The 19912-nt window shown below is 33.8% G+C and overlaps 1 protein-coding gene across 2 annotated transcripts in view; it reads right to left on the bottom strand.

The window, feature by feature from the left end:
- Positions 1 to 19912, bottom strand: part of LOC132492579 (zinc-regulated GTPase metalloprotein activator 1B) — a 44035-nt gene that overhangs the window by 12265 nt on the left and 11858 nt on the right. For both annotated transcript variants that reach the window (XM_060102257.1, XM_060102258.1), the window contains exons 5-10: positions 18367 to 18426; positions 17142 to 17179; positions 11857 to 11903; positions 10037 to 10123; positions 6924 to 6968; positions 2029 to 2085 (exon numbers count right to left, since the gene is read on the bottom strand). In XM_060102257.1, the coding sequence (XP_059958240.1) occupies positions 2029 to 2085; positions 6924 to 6968; positions 10037 to 10123; positions 11857 to 11903; positions 17142 to 17179; positions 18367 to 18426 (334 nt within the window). The remainder of the gene's footprint in view (positions 1 to 2028; positions 2086 to 6923; positions 6969 to 10036; positions 10124 to 11856; positions 11904 to 17141; positions 17180 to 18366; positions 18427 to 19912) is intronic.

Here is a 19912-nt window from a genome sequence, read left to right as displayed (position 1 = left end):
GAGTCTCCTTGGGGGGTCTTAATAGGGAAAGTGTCAAATAAAATCCTTCCCAGCTGGTTGCTCAGGAAAGGATTCTCTTGTTGAGCATCTAAGCACAAAAGAAAAGTTATGCAGAGGCGTTATCCAGAACAAGGCTTCACCTTAAACAGCTGCTTCTTTAAATGTCACTAACGCAGTAAGTGCGGAATGAAATGACCTTAGAAAATGTATGAAAAATTCTATGTTCTTTCCCTGTGTTCAATATTTAATGTTGGACAATGACTGCCTACAACTTCCACAGGGAAGGAAAAAGTTTTCCTCTACCTCTTAAGTCCCTGGCTGGGTCTGAAAATTAGACTGACGAAGATTAACAAGAGAAAGGCATATACATTTATTTAATAAAGGTTTTATTTGACAAAGGAACCTTCATAGGGAAATGAAGACCTGAAAAAATGGTTATACCTGAGTGTTTTTGTGCTAGGTTTGATGAAGAGTGAAAAGCCACAGAAAGATATGATAGGACAGAGGACGAGCTAAGCGTAGTAAACCAGGGGAAACTCAGAGAGGCCTATGCTTTCAGATTCCTCGTGTCCCCCTTTGTCTTCAGAGATAGGATGCTCTTTTCCTCTGGGTGTAGACAGGTTACCTTTCACATAAGGGTGTTATGACTCATCTTACTTCAGAGGAAATGGGAGAAAATATTTGCAAATCATGTATCTGATGAGGGGTTAATACCTAGATTATTTAAGAACACCTACAATTCTGCCACAACAACAAAAAACAAATAATCCAACTAAAATATGGGGAAAGTACTTGAACAGACATTTCTCCAAAGATAATAAACAAATGGCCAACAAGTAAATGAAAAGATGCACAATATCTAATTGTTAGAGAAATGCAAATCAAAACCACAGGGAGCTATCACCTCACATCCATTGGGACAGCTACTACCAAAAACAACAGAAAATGGCAAGGATGTAGAAACACTGGAACACTTGTGCACTGTTTGTGGGAATGTAAAATGGTGCAGCTGCTATGGAAAACAATATGGTGATTCCTCAAAATATTAAAAACAGAATTACCATATGATCCAGCAATCTCACTTCTGGGCATATATCCAAAAGAATTTAAAGCAGGATCTTGAAGAGAGATTTGCACACCCAACTCATGTTCATAGCAGAATTATGCACAACAGCCAAGAGGAAGAAGCAACCTAAATGTCCATCAATAAATAAATGGATAAAGAAAAAATGGTATATACATAAAATGGAATATTATTTAGCCTTTAAAAAGACCATGTTGTCACACGCTACAAAATGGATGAAACTTGAGAACTATGTGAAATAAGCCAGTCGCAAAAAGACAAATATTGTATGATTTCATTTATTTGAGGTATCTAAAGTAATCAAATTCTTAGAAACAGATAACAGAATGGTGGTTATCAGGGGCTGCAGGGAGGGGAACACCAGGAGTTGTCATCTGATTGTTATAGAGTTTCAGTTTTGCAAGATGAGAAAGTTCTGTAGATCCACTGCAAACAGTGTGAATATACTTAACACTACTGAACTGTACACTTAAAAATGGGTAAGGATGATTTAAAAAAAAAAGATATTGATGTCCAGGGAAAAACAATTTGTTCTTCTTTCCCTATCAAAAGGATTCTCTCTGGGGAAAGAGGCAGGAAACTGATCCATCACTACGGGAAAGGGAGTATCTGTGGGAACACGCCAAACTAAAATTTTCTATGTATTTCATGCTTTTTCTCATGGAAAGAATTACACATAGTGGTTGGTAAAGAAATATTAACAATAAGTTTTTAAAGTTAACTACCATTTACACTATAATTTCTGTAGGAGAATACACGTGATTTCCGAACATACATTTAGCAAAACTTTCAAGAATGTAATCATTAGGAATGGTCGTGTATGCCAAAGAAATGACAGGAAGCATAAATCATATGTGCATCTGTGTAAATCATTCCTGTAACTCCTATAACTATGGAATAAAAAGTACATTATAATAAAAGTGACCAAAATACAGGAAACATACCTTATTCCAGAGAGACTGTCAAAGGCATGAAGATCGAATATACTTGAGAGATCAACTCTAAAAGGAAGAAAACCATTTTGAAGTGTTAATTTCTGTAAAATATATTCAATTAATCAAGAAAAAAAATCTCTATTCTGCTAGAAATGCAGACATAAATGTTAATCAGTATATACTATTTGGGGAAAAATAAAATGATAGGCAAGGAACAAAAAGCTGTTGTAAAAAAATTTTAATGGAATTTATACAAAAATTTTTAAAATTGAATAAATGGTTTAAGACCAAGGCAGAAAATTACTTGGTTATTGGTTCAATAAATTGTAGTGGTTTTTTTGTTTTGTTTTTACCTTCAATTATCTTTTCAATCCTGAAAATTTGAGCTTTTCAAACTATATTTTTATAACAAAAAAAATCAGTTAAAGAACTGAAATTTTTCAAAAGTAGCAGTTTATTACTCAAAAGATGAAATGAGGGAAATTGAACAAATGGAAATAACACAGTAATATAGGTACATTGTCTTTGGAATTTCTGTATTTCTTTTACTCCACCTCCCTGCTTTCATGATACAACAGGTATTATCATAAGAATATGAGGAGTCAAACAATGTATAAATATTCACTCTAGGACCCTTATCTACATCTAAAGAATGTGGTTTGATTTTATTTCCTTCAGATGGGGTTGCATATAGACTGAAACTTCCCAGTTAGTGCTCTGTCTGAATAAACATTATTTCTATTATAATTATTTGGTGGTAATTAAGCCTAATTTATTAGGAAAGCAGAGATTAAAATCAGAAGAGATTATATCACAATTAGCATTAGGTTCGGTTTAAATACATAAAAGTAAATTTATAAAGACTAGTGATTGAGTTCCAAATTTTACGTCAGCCTATGAAACAGTAAAGGACAGTGATTTCTCCATAATCAAAGCTATAATGAAGGAATGTTTGAAGAAAATGACAACTATAATTAAGTCTCAAAATCAGACTCCAGGGATTTGCCAACATTTATTAAATTTTCTCACAAGGAAAACAAAACTTTGCAAATTCAAAACTTTTTCAAATACAAAAACATGTAAAAGCCACCCCCTTTAACTTAGGGCTGACCAGCTGTGTCTGCTTTGTTCATTCTCAGCAGTCTGCCATATATTCATACTTGTGGCAACAATACTGTTAGATTGTGAACACTTCTGGCACAAGGCAGACAAATTCCCATCTTACTAAAAGAAGAATACTCCAGAGTTCTATGTTAACAGACTGTAACATTTCAAATTCTGGACATTCTAGATAAACAGAATTAGGAAAATAATCAAGCAAAGAAGTAAATGTTCCATGAAGAAATTTTTGAATATCAATTTACATAAGAGACCAAAGCCTTAACATTAAACCTATTTCCTTTCACACCAACAGAGTTGAGCAAATATTTATACTGACAGGTGACAAGTGGATGAAGTTTTCCACCAAGTTTATCACCTTTAACTTAGGAAACAGCTTAAAGTTTAAAAAGTTTACACATGCTAATTGTGTCAATATCAAAATTCAGGTCAACTGTGTGAATACCAAAAGTGAGTTTGAAACACAAGTTTCTAAATACACTACAGTTTTCACTGCAACAGTGTCCTTGAGAATACATATCATAGATTTAGAAATAATTCTGCTTTGTACTCAGATTCTTTTGGTATTTTCAAAACAGATAGGATCAACAAAAGATCTATACAGGTTAAATTCTACAGAGAATAATAAAATATCAAAGTCTCTCACTGTATCTCACCAGATTCTCAATGGAGAATAAAAGAGGAAAAAGTCTAAGGTTCCAGATGAAAGTTGCCATGGACTTTAGTACTACCATCAAAAATAAATTCCTTCACTCATCCAAGGCATATAACTAGAAAACTAATTTCCATGGCATCAAATTTTATTTAACTTCCCCCTTCAGAGATAAAAACATCGGATCTTTTCCAAAACATTAACACAGAAAAAATAGACTATTACCATCATGTAAAAACTGAATGGGAGAATGAAGCAAACAGAGGGGAAGGAAAAAAGTTCCAAAGCTCATCTTTTCTCCTAATTTCTTGAACTATCCATGCCAGGAGTACCTGATCTTTTCTCTATGAGGAGCTTTCAATTATCCGTATGTCTAAAGACTGCTTTAAGTCGCTTAAGACCAAGGACAGGAGAATGAAAAAGGAAGAGGGCTCTGGCTGTCTCAGGGGAGGGGAGTTCAGCTACTACTCCAGAGATATAGCTGTCTTTTCAAAGTTCAGTGAGTCTCAGAAACAGGGGCCACCAGACCACCCCAGACCTACGAGTTGTTGATACCATCCAATAGTAAGTCTTGAACTCTAGAGCTAAATTTCCAAATGCCCTCCCTAGTGTTATCTCAAACTCAATGTTTACAAAATGGAACTAATCCCCTTTACCAAACCCACTGCTATCACTACCCTACCCCAAAGTTGCCCCTCCTTCCTGTATTTCCTAACTTGGAGAATAGCACCACATTCAATCCATCTCCCAAGAGTCACACTGCTTTTTTTTTTCCCGGTACTCGGGCCTCACTGTTGTGGCCTCTCCCGTTGGGGACCACAGGCTCCGGACGCGCAGGCTCAGCGGCCATGGCTCACGGGCCCAGCCACTCCGCGGCATGTGGGATCTTCTCGGACCGGGGCACGAACCCGTGTCCACTACATCGGCAGGTGGACTCTCAACCACTGCAACACCAGGGAAGCCCTCATACTGCTTTTAAAATCCTTCATTAATTCCTTGCTGCCTACAGGAGAAAATCCAAACCACGTGTCATGGTGTTCAAGACCCTTTGTGGTAATTTCTCCATCTGCCCAGTCATACCTCTTTTTCTCTCTGCAACATAATACAATGTGTTCTAGCCATTCTAAAATATTCACAGGTTCTGGAATACAAAATCTTCCTTATGTCAAGAAAGCCACTGCTACTCTTGTCCATCTGGAAAACTCCTATTCATTCTTCAAGATTCAAGTCAATGATAACCTTCTCAGTCAAAATATTCTGACTCTTCATCAAGAAGAGTTGAATAGTTGCTCCTCTATCTTCCTGATCTTATAGGATCCTGTGCATTTAATGTTACTGTTATATTGATAATATTTAATATATTGATTTTTGCTTGTTTTCTTGTCTCTCCCAAATGACTAATTTTAAAGGCAGAGTTTTTACCTTATACATTGCTTAAATCCTCAACATTCCATGAAATGCCTAGCAACTAGTAGAATGATCAGTAAACTGTTGAACTGATTAACTTATTATTGATCAACTGGACTTTGGTTTTCCTCTATCCAGTCCACTTAATCTCCAAGATTTAAAAAAAAAAAAGTCTGGAAAAGATAAGAATGGCCCTTCTTCTAATCTTCCACTCCTGAAGTCCATCAGAACTTCCATTTGCCTCAAAATCAACTTAAGTCTCACCAATGAGACCATACTATGCCATTCTTATTCCTTAACTTAAATACTAAAGGTAAGCCTTTTCTATACGTTTATAGCAGTTTTATGACTGTCATTTTACTATTGTAAGCATTTGCCAACCACAAGATGCTTAAGAGATTAAAATTTTTTTAAGAAAGAAAATTAAAATTTTTTCTTTATTTCAGAAAGCTCCTAGATTCTCAGATGTACTGGCAAAAAAACTGATTTACAATATTGTAAATACAAACTGAATAAATGCTATTACAACAAAACCACAGCTATTTATGGGTATGATTTTTTAAAACTTAATTAAGCATTATGTGGTTGTCTGTGTGTCATTTTGTAAAAAGCAGAAAATTTAAGAAGAAAGAAAATGGTAATGCAACAGGAAGAAGACAGATACTGAGGAATGGCTCATGGTATGAGTTAGGTTATCACAGACCTTCTACACTGGAATTTGAAATGAAGGGAGCACATGTGGTATATGCTTATAGAGGACTTAACACTAAGGCATTCTTCTGCTACCTCTACCAGCAGAGTGGCTTCTGAGAATGCATGGCAAATTAATTCCCCAGCTGTTCACATGCATATAAGCAGCTGCTGCTGTTACTGCCTAACATTATGGTAGTCTGTCAGCACCTCTAATCTCTACCATGGCAGACAAGCCACTCAACTAAGGCCTTTGCTGTACTTCCGAGGACAGAATCTCTGAATTGAGAACTGGGTGGCACTAGACTGCCAGCTGTGAGCCTCAGAGCTTCTAGCTGCATGTTGCTGGGTCTATCAGCTGCTAAGCCATTCTTGCTAAAAGATAAGCTTAACAAAAATACCTCTGTACAGAAATTTTCTGAAATCATGATAGCACTCAATGCAAAATAGAGTTCAATCTACAGAAATTCATTTTATAGATGTTTTAAGAACACATCTATTTTATAAAGCACATCTGTATGAACAAAATTAAAAAGAGAGAAGAACCTATAGGAAATCAAAATCAAAATATTTAAAAAGAATGCATCAGGAACTTAAATGTAATGGTTCCACGTATTTTTACATGACATTATTTTTGCAACTATTAAACACTCAGAAAGTTTTTAAAATATTAAAAAGCCATCTAAATATCTCAAATTAAGATAAGATTCCTAATAGTATATTTTTTCAGATTTCTATATTAATTACTTCCTTGAGTGGTTCAAAATCCTATGTTTTCTTCCTCATTAAAGCAAAAGCACAGTTACACAGTGTAATCATGGCTCTGAGGTCTTAGTTACAAGACCTCAGTTACAATATATTAACTAAATATGCCAAACTAATTTATAAAAAGCATTCAAAACAACCTTTTGGGCCTAATTTTTTTTTAATGCACATGTATCTTCCTTATATTAGAATCAAACATAGTTATCAATTACTTAATATTTATTAACTAAAATTATTTATTGTTAATATTAGTAACAGCTTTTAAAAGTACCTTGATCTTTGTGTTTCTAAAATTTTTCCCAGTCCATTTGTTGATCTGAAATAAATATAAAAATGAGGAAAGTAAAAAAGTAAATGTTAACTTTTTAAAAAACCATTCCATCACATTATTTCTAAAACATGAAGTAAGCATATACAAATATATCCTAGAGCTAGAGAACAATAAACAATAAAAAACAAACTTACATTTTTTATAGTTTAGTTTTTCCTTCTAATCATAAATCAGGTACATTCCACTTATGCATTAAAACATGATATGCAAAAATCTACTGCACAACTGACAGATTAGGGGCTACTTTGTGATTTATATAAAGACCCCTCACTTTAGAAAAAATGATTCATAAATAGCCAGTAATTCTAACATTCTTTTTTTTTTTTTTTTTTTTTTTTTTTTCCTGTACGCGGGCCTCTCACTGCTGTGGCATCTCCCGTTGCGGAGCACAGGCTCCGGACACACAGGCTCCGCGGCCATGGCTCGCGGGCCCAGCCGCTCCGCGGCATGTGGGATCCTCCGGGATCAGGGCACGAACCCGTGTCCCCTGCATCGGCAGGCGGACTCTCAACCACTGCGCCACCAGGGAAGCCCAACATTCTTAAAATGAGTAGATAAACTTTTAACTGACACCTAATTTTCCTCAACACACATTATGGAAATGGCTATACACACACTAGATATAAAAACCTGGTTACGAGTGGCTTTGACCCCAGCCTGTCCTCAGTATTCAGCCACACATCCAGTTTTTTAATAGAATAACCTCTTCAGTTCTCTAGCTAGGATCTCTACGTACTCTGCCAGGCCTCCCCTTTCTGATACAAAGATAATGAAATATGGCTCCCTTTGTATGGCACCAAAAATACTTACTAAATCCTTTGCAGTAAACTGTACACCTCATCTATTTATATCATCAGTTCCATTGCCTTTAGGGTTACTTGCTGAAGATATGTGATATTTGTTCAAGCTTGTTCTCATGGGTAAGGCTTCCCAATGATTCTGAGGCAAGTCTCTCTACTAATTCACAAAACTCTTATTAATCTTCTCTTTTGAATATACTCTATAACCTGAAGGCTATTTCCTCTCAAACATGTTTATCTTCTTCCAACTCTTCAAATCTAATTCTGAGTAAGTCGCAAGTCTGAGGTACAATGGAGGGTAAAAAGCCCAAAGGGTCTGTAATTTATCAAAGTGCTTTGTCAAATTCTTTTCTGGTATTGCTATACAGTACAGGCTGGCAACAAGCTGGCTAATGTCAATACTGCTCGTGTTAGAGATCCAGCTTACATAGTCAGTATGGGGATAGAAATGCCCAGCAGTAACAATTTCTCTTTTTATGCCAAAAATGTTTGTGACATAGATTACGTTCCCCGTTCGACATAGATTATGTTCCCCGTTCTACAATCACAATGATGCATAGGATTTTGAAAAGAGAAACAAAATTAAGGAGAGCAGTGTCAAAAGGGGTAAAAGAAATAATCTCCATTCACCACTTTCATCTTTCTAGACTTTTCAAAAATATCAACCATCTTTCTATTTCTTTCATTTTTTTATTCACTGTAACTGGAAATTACTATGTAAACTAAGAAAAAAAATCTACAATCTAATAATGATAATAATAGCTAACAGAGCACTTACTATGTATCAGGCACTGTGTGAAGCTTACCCACAACGCCTCAAACCAAACGCAGATTCCAAAGCCATGATTTTAAACATTATTCAATACTACACAGCACTACCTACCCTCCACATGAAGACATTCTTACAGCTTTTTATAGTAAAGTCTAAGAGGATATTACTACTAAAATAAGCCAAATAAGAAGAAAAATATGAATTCTTTCTTCTGCAATCATTAACCACTGCAGCCAAAATCCTAATGAGCCTTACCTTTACTGATTCAATTCATAACATATATTATATGAACTGGCACTGACAAACTCAAAATCTGATGTCAGCAGATTGTACGCACTGAAGATGACCAATAATAAAAGCTATCAAACGTTTCTCTGTAGATGGCTTTTATTAGTTTAGGTCTTACAAAATAATTAGAAGTCCCTAAACTCTAACCTCATTTGAAAAGTCCAAATGACTGTTGGATCTTTTAACACATATCTGAGTACCATTCATATTGTCCTATGTTGATCAGCCTTGGCCACGGACACTGAAGACATTAAAGCTAGCTGGAAAACAGGCATGGTTAGATGACAGTTAAGGAAGACCAAAGTCAATGAGGGTTCAGGGAAAAGTGAAACCACCTGAGACAGGGAAGACTTCGCAGGAGGGAGGGAGAAAGAGGTGGGAGGAAGGGATGAGTTCCAGAGAATGGCTAAAATCGCTTAAAAAAATAAAAGAAAAACAGAGAAAAAGAACGAATTCAAGGACTGACAGAGTGAGAGTTGAGAATACATTAAGAGTAAAGAAAGGATTTGGTAAGATACCTCCATGAGAAAATAAGTAAACCGTCCTGGGTAAAGTTAGGGCACTTCATGTAGGAAAAGAGTCAAAGAGAAGACAGGAAAATGACGAGGGAGTCAGAAGACCCTGAATATCAGTCCATGAACTTTGAACTGTAGTTGACCATGGAACAACTTAGGGGTTAGAGGTACCAAGCCCCCTCACCATCTAAAATCCTCAAACTGTTATCTCTGCCTCAAAAACACAGGAACTGGTAAATGACTCACCCAAGGGCAAGAAGCTGAAAGGGTTTGAACAGAATCAGGACTCAAACCCTAGTTCTTTTAATTCCACATATTATGATCTCTAATTGAACACAAACATTTCCCCATACTTAGTTAACTTAAAGATCTGTAAAATGAAAACACAGATACTATGCTTATTGGAAAAAAATCCACGTATAAGTGGACCTGGGCAGTTCAAACCCTGTGTTGTTCAAGGTTCAACTGTATATTCTGTAAGCAATGGGGAACAATTTTATATATCACTCTTTACATAACAGCCAATTAGGCAACAACAAAATATGTGATTCCTTAATGATACTTGAAGCAAGTCAACCTTGAACCTTAAATTTCTACAGGGCAATAGTCATGGTAAAAATATTCCGTACAGCACATTTTGAATTTGTAGGTACTTAACAAACATTTCTAATTTTGTACCTAATAGTTCTTCTTAATTTGCTTAAATCCTCTTCTGAAACCAAGTCTGTTTTATTGAGGATGATGATATCCGCCAAAGCAACTTGCCTAAAGTAGCAAACAAATAACAGATGTCAAGACAAATGTTAAGAAATCAGAAATAAATAAGAAACACCTCAAGATCAATTAGCAGTTAAGAAGGATATAGTTCTCTATGTAATGATTTAATTTACTCCTAACCTATTTATCATCCTTCAAATAGTAAGGATGGATTGTATTCATCACTATATAAACTCAGATTTCAAATTATTCATTCAAAAATATTTACTAAGTGCTCTTACTTGCTACTCTGAAACTACAAAGATAAGCCTCAAAAAGTTTACAATCAAGGATAGTTTACAATTAGGATGATTTTCAACTCATGATTTTCTTTGTAAAGAAATGCATAAAATTCCGATATCCAATGTGGTGGGAACAAAGACACTCTACTTACTAAAATATTCCACATAATAATTACCATAATTTTCAAAGAAATACAAAGAACAAGTTCACTTAACATTAATACTACATTGAACAGTTTTTTTAAAAAAACTATACTTGGATCTTGAACAATTATCTTCATCACTATGAATATTTATTTTCTCTGTAAAACAGATAAACTACTACAGAAATTCAAGTTAAAGAATCCAGCTGACAGGATGCTGGATGACAAAATAGCTTATTATAATTAGAAACTCTATTTTCTATTAACAGGAGTAGTAAAGCTGAGGATTCTTTAAAATTTCCTCAATTCTTCAGGAAAGTTTAATCACTAGACTATTTGTTCCCAATACTGGTTTTATGCTACCTGAAGGTATAGCTAATTATTTCAAAGAAAACCAAATTCTCAAAAATAAATCAACTTCAGTTCACTGAAAAGCGGGTTTCAACAGTATGTACATCACAATCCCATTTTAATTTAAGTAAATTTCATAAGAATAAAGATTGAATGTGCACATCTCAAAATATAGACAGTTGCAATCTTCAACTTGGAGGGCTCCTATATTTAACTTTTTTTTTTGACTTTTATAACATTTTGCTATTTTCTATTTGGCTTATATTCTCTATAACAAACGTATTTTAATAAGGAAAAAGTTACAAAAATATTTAAGTTCAGTCTAATGTGAATCATAGCTATATACCAAATGAAGTGTTCAGGCAGGATTACAAAACAACAGAGTACCATATTCTAAAATGATAGGGAATCAATCACCTCCTTGCAGTCTATTATTTATGTCAAGATCATCTGTAGCAAATCTTGGGGTGGAGGGAGGCCTCCCTTTTAAACCCAAGAGCATACTTAGTGATGTTGTCTATCCCAAAACTCTTTTCCCATTAGCAAGAATGTGCTTAGGGTAGGCAAACCAATTTAAATATTCATAAGTCTAAAGAGAACCCAATTAGGAACATACAGGTATTTAAACAAAAAATGTTCTAAATGCCAAATTGCAACTATTTCCATATTTATTCCTCTGTTGCTCTGAGTAACAGTGAACAGTTGAATCAACTGAATTACTGTTAAAGAAGGCAGGAAGTGAATCAAATCTTTTTTAATAATCATTTTCAATCCCAAAGAAATTGTATGAGAACAAGAAAATATTTTTAAATGTGAACATCTTCCAAGTTCCTTACAAAAAACTCCTGTGCTCAGCACTCACTTTATGCTATAATATAGTTTTAAATAGAGAAAAGATCTTCCTTGACTATGTTTTTATGTTTCTCAGTTTGTTTTGTTTTTCATATCAATAATTTTCTTTTTCCATTTAGCCAGTAATCAATATATACTTTAAATAAATGAATACCTAGAAGCTTCATTGATAAGGCCATCAGGTTTTTCTTCTGCTAAATGCTAAATAAAAACAAAGTTTGAACAAAAGTTACTGTGGTGTAACACATAACCTAATGTCAACACAAAGGATTTTACTTTAGGGACTCCTTTCTTGCCTCTAATAAAAACTTCAACAAGTTCTATTACTGAATACCCAAATTCAGGACTAACTTTTTTATCTGAACGCATTTTCTTCCTCACTTGTAATTTTTTCCCTACAGTGAACCTGTGAGGTGTGAGGGCTTAAACTTTGTCCCCTGACGTCTTCTTTTTCGTAAATGGAAAACCCTCCAGATTTAAATAATGTCATAAAAACACAGCACATTATAGTTCAGATTTTAGGCAACTTCCTTTTTTACAAACTGTCTTTGTTCTAAATATCCATTATTACTTATTTTTTAAAAAGAGAGATAACCACTGGAATTGTACTTTTAAAAAGTCTACTAGACTTTCCTCCATCCTACCCCACCCCCCAGCCCCCACCACAGAACCATACACACTATGAACTCACACTGGGTCCTTCCAATTCCCTAGAAACAAATTAGCTGTGGGTGGGACACAGCCCTATACCCAGCATAAAGCAGGTTATCATTTTGAAACCCACACTTGAATGATTTGGCCTCTCTGGGCAACTGTTTAGTTTGCACCCTGCCAGAGTCAAGCTAGTGCCAAAAAATACTTTGACGTTGACTTAGAAGCCCACGAGGTCATTTTGGTCTCTCTGGAAGTAGTTATTATTTTTCCAAAATCCTATTTATATCCCTAAAGTCACCAATGTCATAAGGTTCTTCTCTGAAAAATGTTCCACCTTCATTACCTTAATCCTCAATAGATGTTTCCTGTCACAATAAAAAGCTGCCTACTGATGTCAGAGGCAATTCAATTATATAATACTTTTTGTATTTGAATTGAACTCCACAAATTATTAAATCCTTTTACAAACATTATCTCATTTAGCCTTCATAATGATTATGGGAAATGGCTATTCTCAATTTATAAAAAAGAAGCTAACTCTAACACTGTCACCATCACGGGATACCTTACCATAGGGTGATTTTTCAAAAATGAAAGTGGGCTCAATAGAAGGAAAATGAATATAATTTTTAAACCTTTATGAAAGCTTCTTATGTCATATAAAATCAGTCTTGCAAAGAGCATTACACAAATGTTAATAACGACATAAAAGTATATGCATAAAGATTACCTAAAAATTACATTCAAAATTATTTCATCAGATTAGTTTTACAATTCATGAAGAGGTAGATCATTAAGGTATTTGGATAGTTTGGGACCTAAGAGCAAGTTGGTAATCATTTTATTTAATAGTCTTGGTAAAATCTATAGAGAAAAACTTTTTTTCTTCTAAAAGTTTGCCAAATTCTATTTTTGGGGAAGCTAGCCTAAACTAAAACTAAAGTAATGATGTACTAATCTCCACTTTAGGTACAACCTTATAAATTTAACTGCAGACCCACTCTGAAATTATGGAAGTCACAGAACTTGAAGAATACTGTATGAAAAATTGTTTCTTGTCAAAAGACCAATTTACTCTTTTTGCTAATTATTGTTGGCCTGAGGCTATAACAAATCCTTTCATTACGTCCTCTAGAGAATAAGGGCTATTACCATCCCAGGAATAGTACCCGGCACCCAGGTTCAACAAATACTTATTGAATGAATTCTAGTTAACACCTCCTATTTGTTGACATAGATACATGGATGTTGTTATCTGAAAAATTCTACATAACATGCAACAACAACTCCCTTTCTTTTCAGCAGTAAATCTGTTTAGTAAAGATGTATTTTTAGCAAGGTATCTGTCTCTGAATGATCCTATAATATTGAAGTTCTTTTAAATTTTTAAAATATTTGCAAAATATTGTATTTTTGACCTTTTGGGAGATTTATTTGTATATGAATTTGGGACTTTTTGGTTGTGAGCTGGAGGTGTATAAAAAAGATATGGTAAGAAAATTAGAGATTTGTTTTTGAATATCCATACCTAAATGTAACTAATAAAATAGTATTAATATTTTCACAAAGTAACTCATGTTTTTAACGCACCTAATCTAATCTCCAGAAGATTAGAAATTTTCACTCAAAGCTAATGGGGATGGACTAACATTACATGACCTCTAGGAAGTCAAGAAGTATCAAAAATAAAAACACGTTAAAATTCCCCAAAATAAAAACCTGCCCATAGGTACACCTCTATTAAGAATATGATATGTAATAAACATATTAAAAAGCAGAAGAGATAAATGTCCCTGTTCTATGCACATATGAAGGCTATACAAACATAAACAAATAATAAATGCACACTAACATTTATTTTCTCTGGATATCAGCCCATTTCCCTTATGCAACTTCTTACCTTCCCAAGTCAAACTTTGCAAAAAGACAAAAACCGATGTCTGGTATTCAAAAGGACATTCTCCAGTAGTACATTATACACCATTAGTCATTAAGTCAGATGACTCCCATTTACAAAGTGAAAAAATAGAAATTGTGACATTCTATTTTACCTGTACAGGCAATGAAGGAAAAATTTTTGCAAAATTTTTTTCAAAATATATTGTGTGTGTGTGTGTGTGTGTGTGTGTGTGCGCGCGCACGTGTGTATCCCCAACGGATTCCTCATCTCTGCTTAGAGACTGTGGCTTTTGCTTATATATCAAGAAAAAGACCAGAAAAATTTTGGTACTAAATAATCCAACATATCAAAAAGGTTAAGGTTCCACCCTCTAACTTAGCACAGCGTAAGAAAGAAAGGAATCCTTTGAAATAACACTATCGTATGACATAACTTCATTAAGGGCTTTTCTGCAGAAACAGAAACAAGCTGGACCGAAAAAAAGAAAGAAAGAAAGAAAGAAAGAAAGAAAGAAAAAAACACTGTTGTTGACCAAAGTGGAAAGAAATCTAGTGTCAAAGATGTCAGTGACATTTAAAAAAAAAAAGCAGCAGCTATTTCTTTCCAACGGATTGGTTATAGATCTAACACTATTTTAGCTTTTAAGAAAAGATTATTGCATAATGTCAGTCTATTTATTTTTCTGGTCTTTTCCAAGCCAAACTGTTTTCTGACTGAATTGTTTCAACAGCTTGTGCAATATAACAGAAGAATCAAAAAGAAACCTCTGACTTGACCTTTTCTGTGTAACTTCATTCATTGATTCTATTGCATTAAATGCTGTCACTTTTGTAGAACTGAAAAGGACAATATCAGTAGCCTGGGTGTCAAGTCCTGAGAATAGAGAGCTGTCATTTGAAGTTGTCCAATTCTTTGCCCATGATTAAAAAATGAATATTTCAGATCAATGGGTGACAATCCCATCAGAGTGATAGCCCATGATATCAATTACCACTTCAGTTTCAATTTGGCTGGCTGGCCACAAGGTACCATTTCTCAGCTTTACTTCTGATGGGCTGGCTCTGTGAAGCATGACACCCTTAAATTGCTGCCCATTATCCAAGTGTCATTACTTGTACTGCCTCAGAATTCTCTGAATCACAAGCAGCTACTGAGGTCAAGCTTTGCAACCAGAGGAATTAGACAAGTTGGCAAATCCTTTATATAAAGGAAAAGTTATTTATTTGGCACCTGACTTAGAAAATCTGAAGTTTCCATTATCCTGACAGTATGTCAGTTTTGTGTAGGTATATTGATTTAATAATTTAAGATGTTTTATCAAGGTGGGAGGGGGTTAAACGTTTGCTGTGTCTGCATTATTCAGAATATTGCTTTGTGGGTTTTCTTGGCCTCTATCACACTCATGGTAGATTCTATTTAACTCCTTTCCACATCCAAATATACATATAAAATTATTCCCATAATCATAAATACATAAAGAGTTTGATTTTAGGTCTGGTACTGTAAGTCTATCAAAAAAAAATCCTACTATCCATCCTGAAGATATCCCAAATCTGGCAATAAATCTATATAGGAGATGGATTCAAACATGCCCTTTAATAAACATTCAGAGTGAAGAATGTGACTTTTTTTTTTTGCTTCCTCTGTAAACATTTTGCTAGAAATATCATGATTTCAGAATAGTTGGAATATTTCTGAGTAAAAACTGTAATATCTGGGGTCTTTCTTTGGTTCTTAAGACTATTAATAAATTTTGACTTAAAAATCTAAAAAGGAATCATCTCCCAAACTTCTCAAATTAGGGTGCTCAATCCCTGAGGAAACTGAAGGGCCAATGAAGAGGTATTGGTAACCATTTGACAAGCTTGCCATACTAATTAAAGGTTTGGAAGAAAAAGAAACTTGTTCAAATTAAGAAATTCAGATATATTGTCGGGTAGAATACAAAATGGACATGAATTTTTAAACATTAAATTTAAACTTCTAAGAAATGATTACTTTGGGCACTATTCATATTGCCAGACTGGGTCAGGAGATAGGATAATTTCACTCTCTTCTGCCTCTAGTAATTTTTCACTTGGAAAGTTGAGAAACACCACTTTACTTTATGTGCCAACATGCATTTTAAAATCTTACTAAGTGCATTTTGTGAACTGAAATTCATTTAAATGCATTTCAGGACCTTGCTAGTCGCAAAACATTCACAGCAAGATGCCTTTTAAAGGAGAGTTTCTCCTCCCTAAACCTAGGCATAAATCCTGATTACTTCAAAATATGGGAAAGCAATATATTTTTTAAAAACTCAGTCATCTGCAGCTTGTGTCTGACAGCAGTTTAACAAGAAAAATAAGCTCTCATATGCTTTATCAAGCTCAATTTCCTCTATCAAACAGAAAAACTTATCAACATTGGGGCTGAATCCTAGTGAGGGGTTACACATACCCAAACTTTATCCTGTATTATCCTTATTACAAAATATTACACTTCAAACTTTTATCACATCAAGCCAGAGAAGCAGAAAATAAACATTTAACTTAGAAACACCAAATAATAATTAAAAGACACATACAAATTTCATCTATTGTTCAGGATACTTTTAAAAAATCTATTTTTTTTTTTACTGTATTTGCTTTATTATTCTTCATGCTTTTTAAACTTCCAAAATATGATATATTGAATTAAAAATGTAACTCATGGGCTTAACACACACAGTTTCTGATAATATTACTGCCACTTTAAAAAGTACTATCTTTTATATTTACAGTAGAGAAATATTTTTGTTAAGGATATTTCAAACAGACACAAACATAGAAAAACTAATATAATCAATCCCCATATAACCAGCTCTTAAATAATTAGTAACTCATAGCAATCTTTCAACTTACATTTAATCCATATTTTGAATCCACAACAGTTATGATACCTACAAAGGAATAAATCTTTCAATCATCTTTATATTTAAGAATTAAAACTAGTCTATTTCAGTTCACAAATGTCACTCAATAAAATACTGTTTTTTCTCTTGCCAGCACAGCAATTTAATTCAATTCCATTAGTAAGCAGATGCATTTCAAACATGAACCTAGCACTATTTTAAGGCACTAGATGGGACATAATAAAAACAAATATTTAAAATTAAACAAACAAATAAAAAGGAAAATAAGATTTCTCTGGCCTTTAAAAAGTTTACAATCCAAAACATGAGACAAATTTCATAATATAAAGTGGAATGTGATAAATTACACAAGACAGCTTATCTTTATTTTCACATAATCAAAATCGAGACTTTTCTTATTTAAATTATTGCTTAACAAATCTGAGGCATCTTAGAATATCTCTCACCAATTTAACTCACACAACTGTTTTATCTAAGGTGTACCTGAGTTTCCAAATGATCAATTAGTTTGGCAGTCTCTGAATTTATATGCTAAATAATTTTTTCAAAGGACAACAGCTGAATGAGTTTGATGACGCCTAAGGAATTTAACCAGCTACATTCTATATATATTAGGGCCAAATGATGAGGCCCAGCTTCAAAAATTCTTAAAGTTCACCCCTTAGTCTATGAAAAATATGGTCTACAGAAAGGTGAAGAATCAGGTGTGGGGTGTTGCAGGGAACATATTTGCCTAATCCAGAAGGTTTCTAATGTGTCTTAAATGAAGTCTACAAATAAGATTGCCCAGAAGTGTTACGGTAAAGAGAGCAAGGGGTAGGGGGCTTTGTTTCATTCTTATTTTTAAGGGAAAATGAAAGCAGAAATTTGATCCTCATACTATATATGTTATTTAAAATAAAAAGCTCTAATATATACTAAGCACGTAAATTAAACAACAGGGAATATAGAAAATCTACATAGTATTTTAAAAGGAAAACCTTAATGGAAGCACTAAACTGGTAGTTGAGATTATGATTGAAATCTAGTTCTACTACTGTCTGGGGCTTTAGAATCAGTATGAACAAAGACTTATTTCATCATCAGACTAAACAAGCTTAAAAAGAGTACCAATACAAGGAATTAAAAGTATAATATGAATAAACAAAAATGATCTTAACCTTAACATTAACATTTTACTTGAAAATTTTTTAAAAATTCATTTCTAAACTTACCATCAAGATAAATATCAGCCCCTAATTCAGCATCAACCCAAAACATAGAAGCTACAGCACCTGAAAATATATGATAATATTCATCAAATAAAAATATTTCTTCAAACTAGGAAACAAAATTCTATCCATAATGTTTTAATTTGCCCCAATGGAATTATCAGGCAAACACATATATGAATTAAATATGGGTTTTCAATCTTCTTAAGGAAATTACAGTGATAGAACCATTTACTATTTTATACCCATTTCTTCCCCTCTCTCTACTTCAATAAACAAAAAAAAAACAACTCTTATTACATACAAACCCAATATCAAGCTTTCACCAATGCCATAATAATTTACCAATAAATAATATCAAATAATTTGGGCAGAATGGCTGTGTGCACACAGGTCTTGTTTTTATTTTACCCCTCCTGAATATAATAATCATACAGTTCACAAATAATTAACTCCCTAAAGGAAAGCAAAGCAAAACATAGATAAATCCAAAATCACCTGTCCGAAAAATTTTTTAATTTTTTAAAATTTACTTGTAAGTTTTACAGAAGAATAAAAGTAAAATTATACACTCTATGTCCTTACTAATAAATCCTTACACTATTTATTAGTACTGATATAAAATTTGGAAATTTTTTTTAATTGAGGAAAAATAATTTCTAAATAAGAAATTAAAACCTGTTTTTGACAGAAACTGGTTCAATACCAAACCACACACCCTGATTAGTATGCCACAACACAAGAAAAAAGAAAACTGACAGTAAAGAAAGAATTTGATTTTTCAAAGCATCACAGGTCCAGTTAGTGACAGAGCTGTCTAAAAGGATGAGTCCTGGGGAAAAACAAGGAAAACTGAACTCATTCCAATGTCTAAAGCTGTCCACCTACCCTGACAAGATGTGGTCTCCCAAGCATCACTCTGTGTCAACAATGAAATACCTGTCAGCAGTTTACAGTGATTACTCATGCAGGATATAGCAAGGGCCACAAGATCTAATGGTTTCCTGATATGTATTGATTTTTTCCCAAAAACTTAATAGTTTTCCAATTTGACTGAAATAGGATTTGTGAGTAACAGGGGCTGAATCAATGCCTGTCCTTTCCAAGGAAATTACTTTACCATGACAATTATTTAGCTTAGAACTGGAGAGTGTCAGCCTTCTAAACAGGAAACAACTGAATTGTCAATAAGAATTTTCTTCACTTACTTGGCTAACAACATGATTTTAATTAATGAAGGAGAAAAGTAAATCTATTGTGAGTATCATTACTCCAAACAATAAGTTATTTTTTTAAAGTATTAATTTTTTTCACTCGGTAAAATGCCCAGCACTGTACATAAATCTTTTTTTTAATTCATTGATTTCTATTCGGAGAGCTTATAAGTCCGATAGTTAACATGTGCCTAGTATTAAGCTGAACTGTAAGAGTGTATTAGAGCTTTTATTCTAAATCTGATGTGTATCTTTGGCTTAGTACTTACCAGACTACAAAAGAAAGAACTACTTAAAATTTGGATGCAGGTGTTTAACAGGGGGAGTAAAGACGA

Source organism: Mesoplodon densirostris, chromosome 6, assembly GCF_025265405.1.
Source record: "Mesoplodon densirostris isolate mMesDen1 chromosome 6, mMesDen1 primary haplotype, whole genome shotgun sequence".
Taxonomy (NCBI): domain Eukaryota; kingdom Metazoa; phylum Chordata; class Mammalia; order Artiodactyla; family Ziphiidae; genus Mesoplodon; species Mesoplodon densirostris.
The sequence above is the reverse complement of the archived record's forward strand: the minus strand, read 5'-3'. Positions and strand labels throughout refer to the sequence as shown.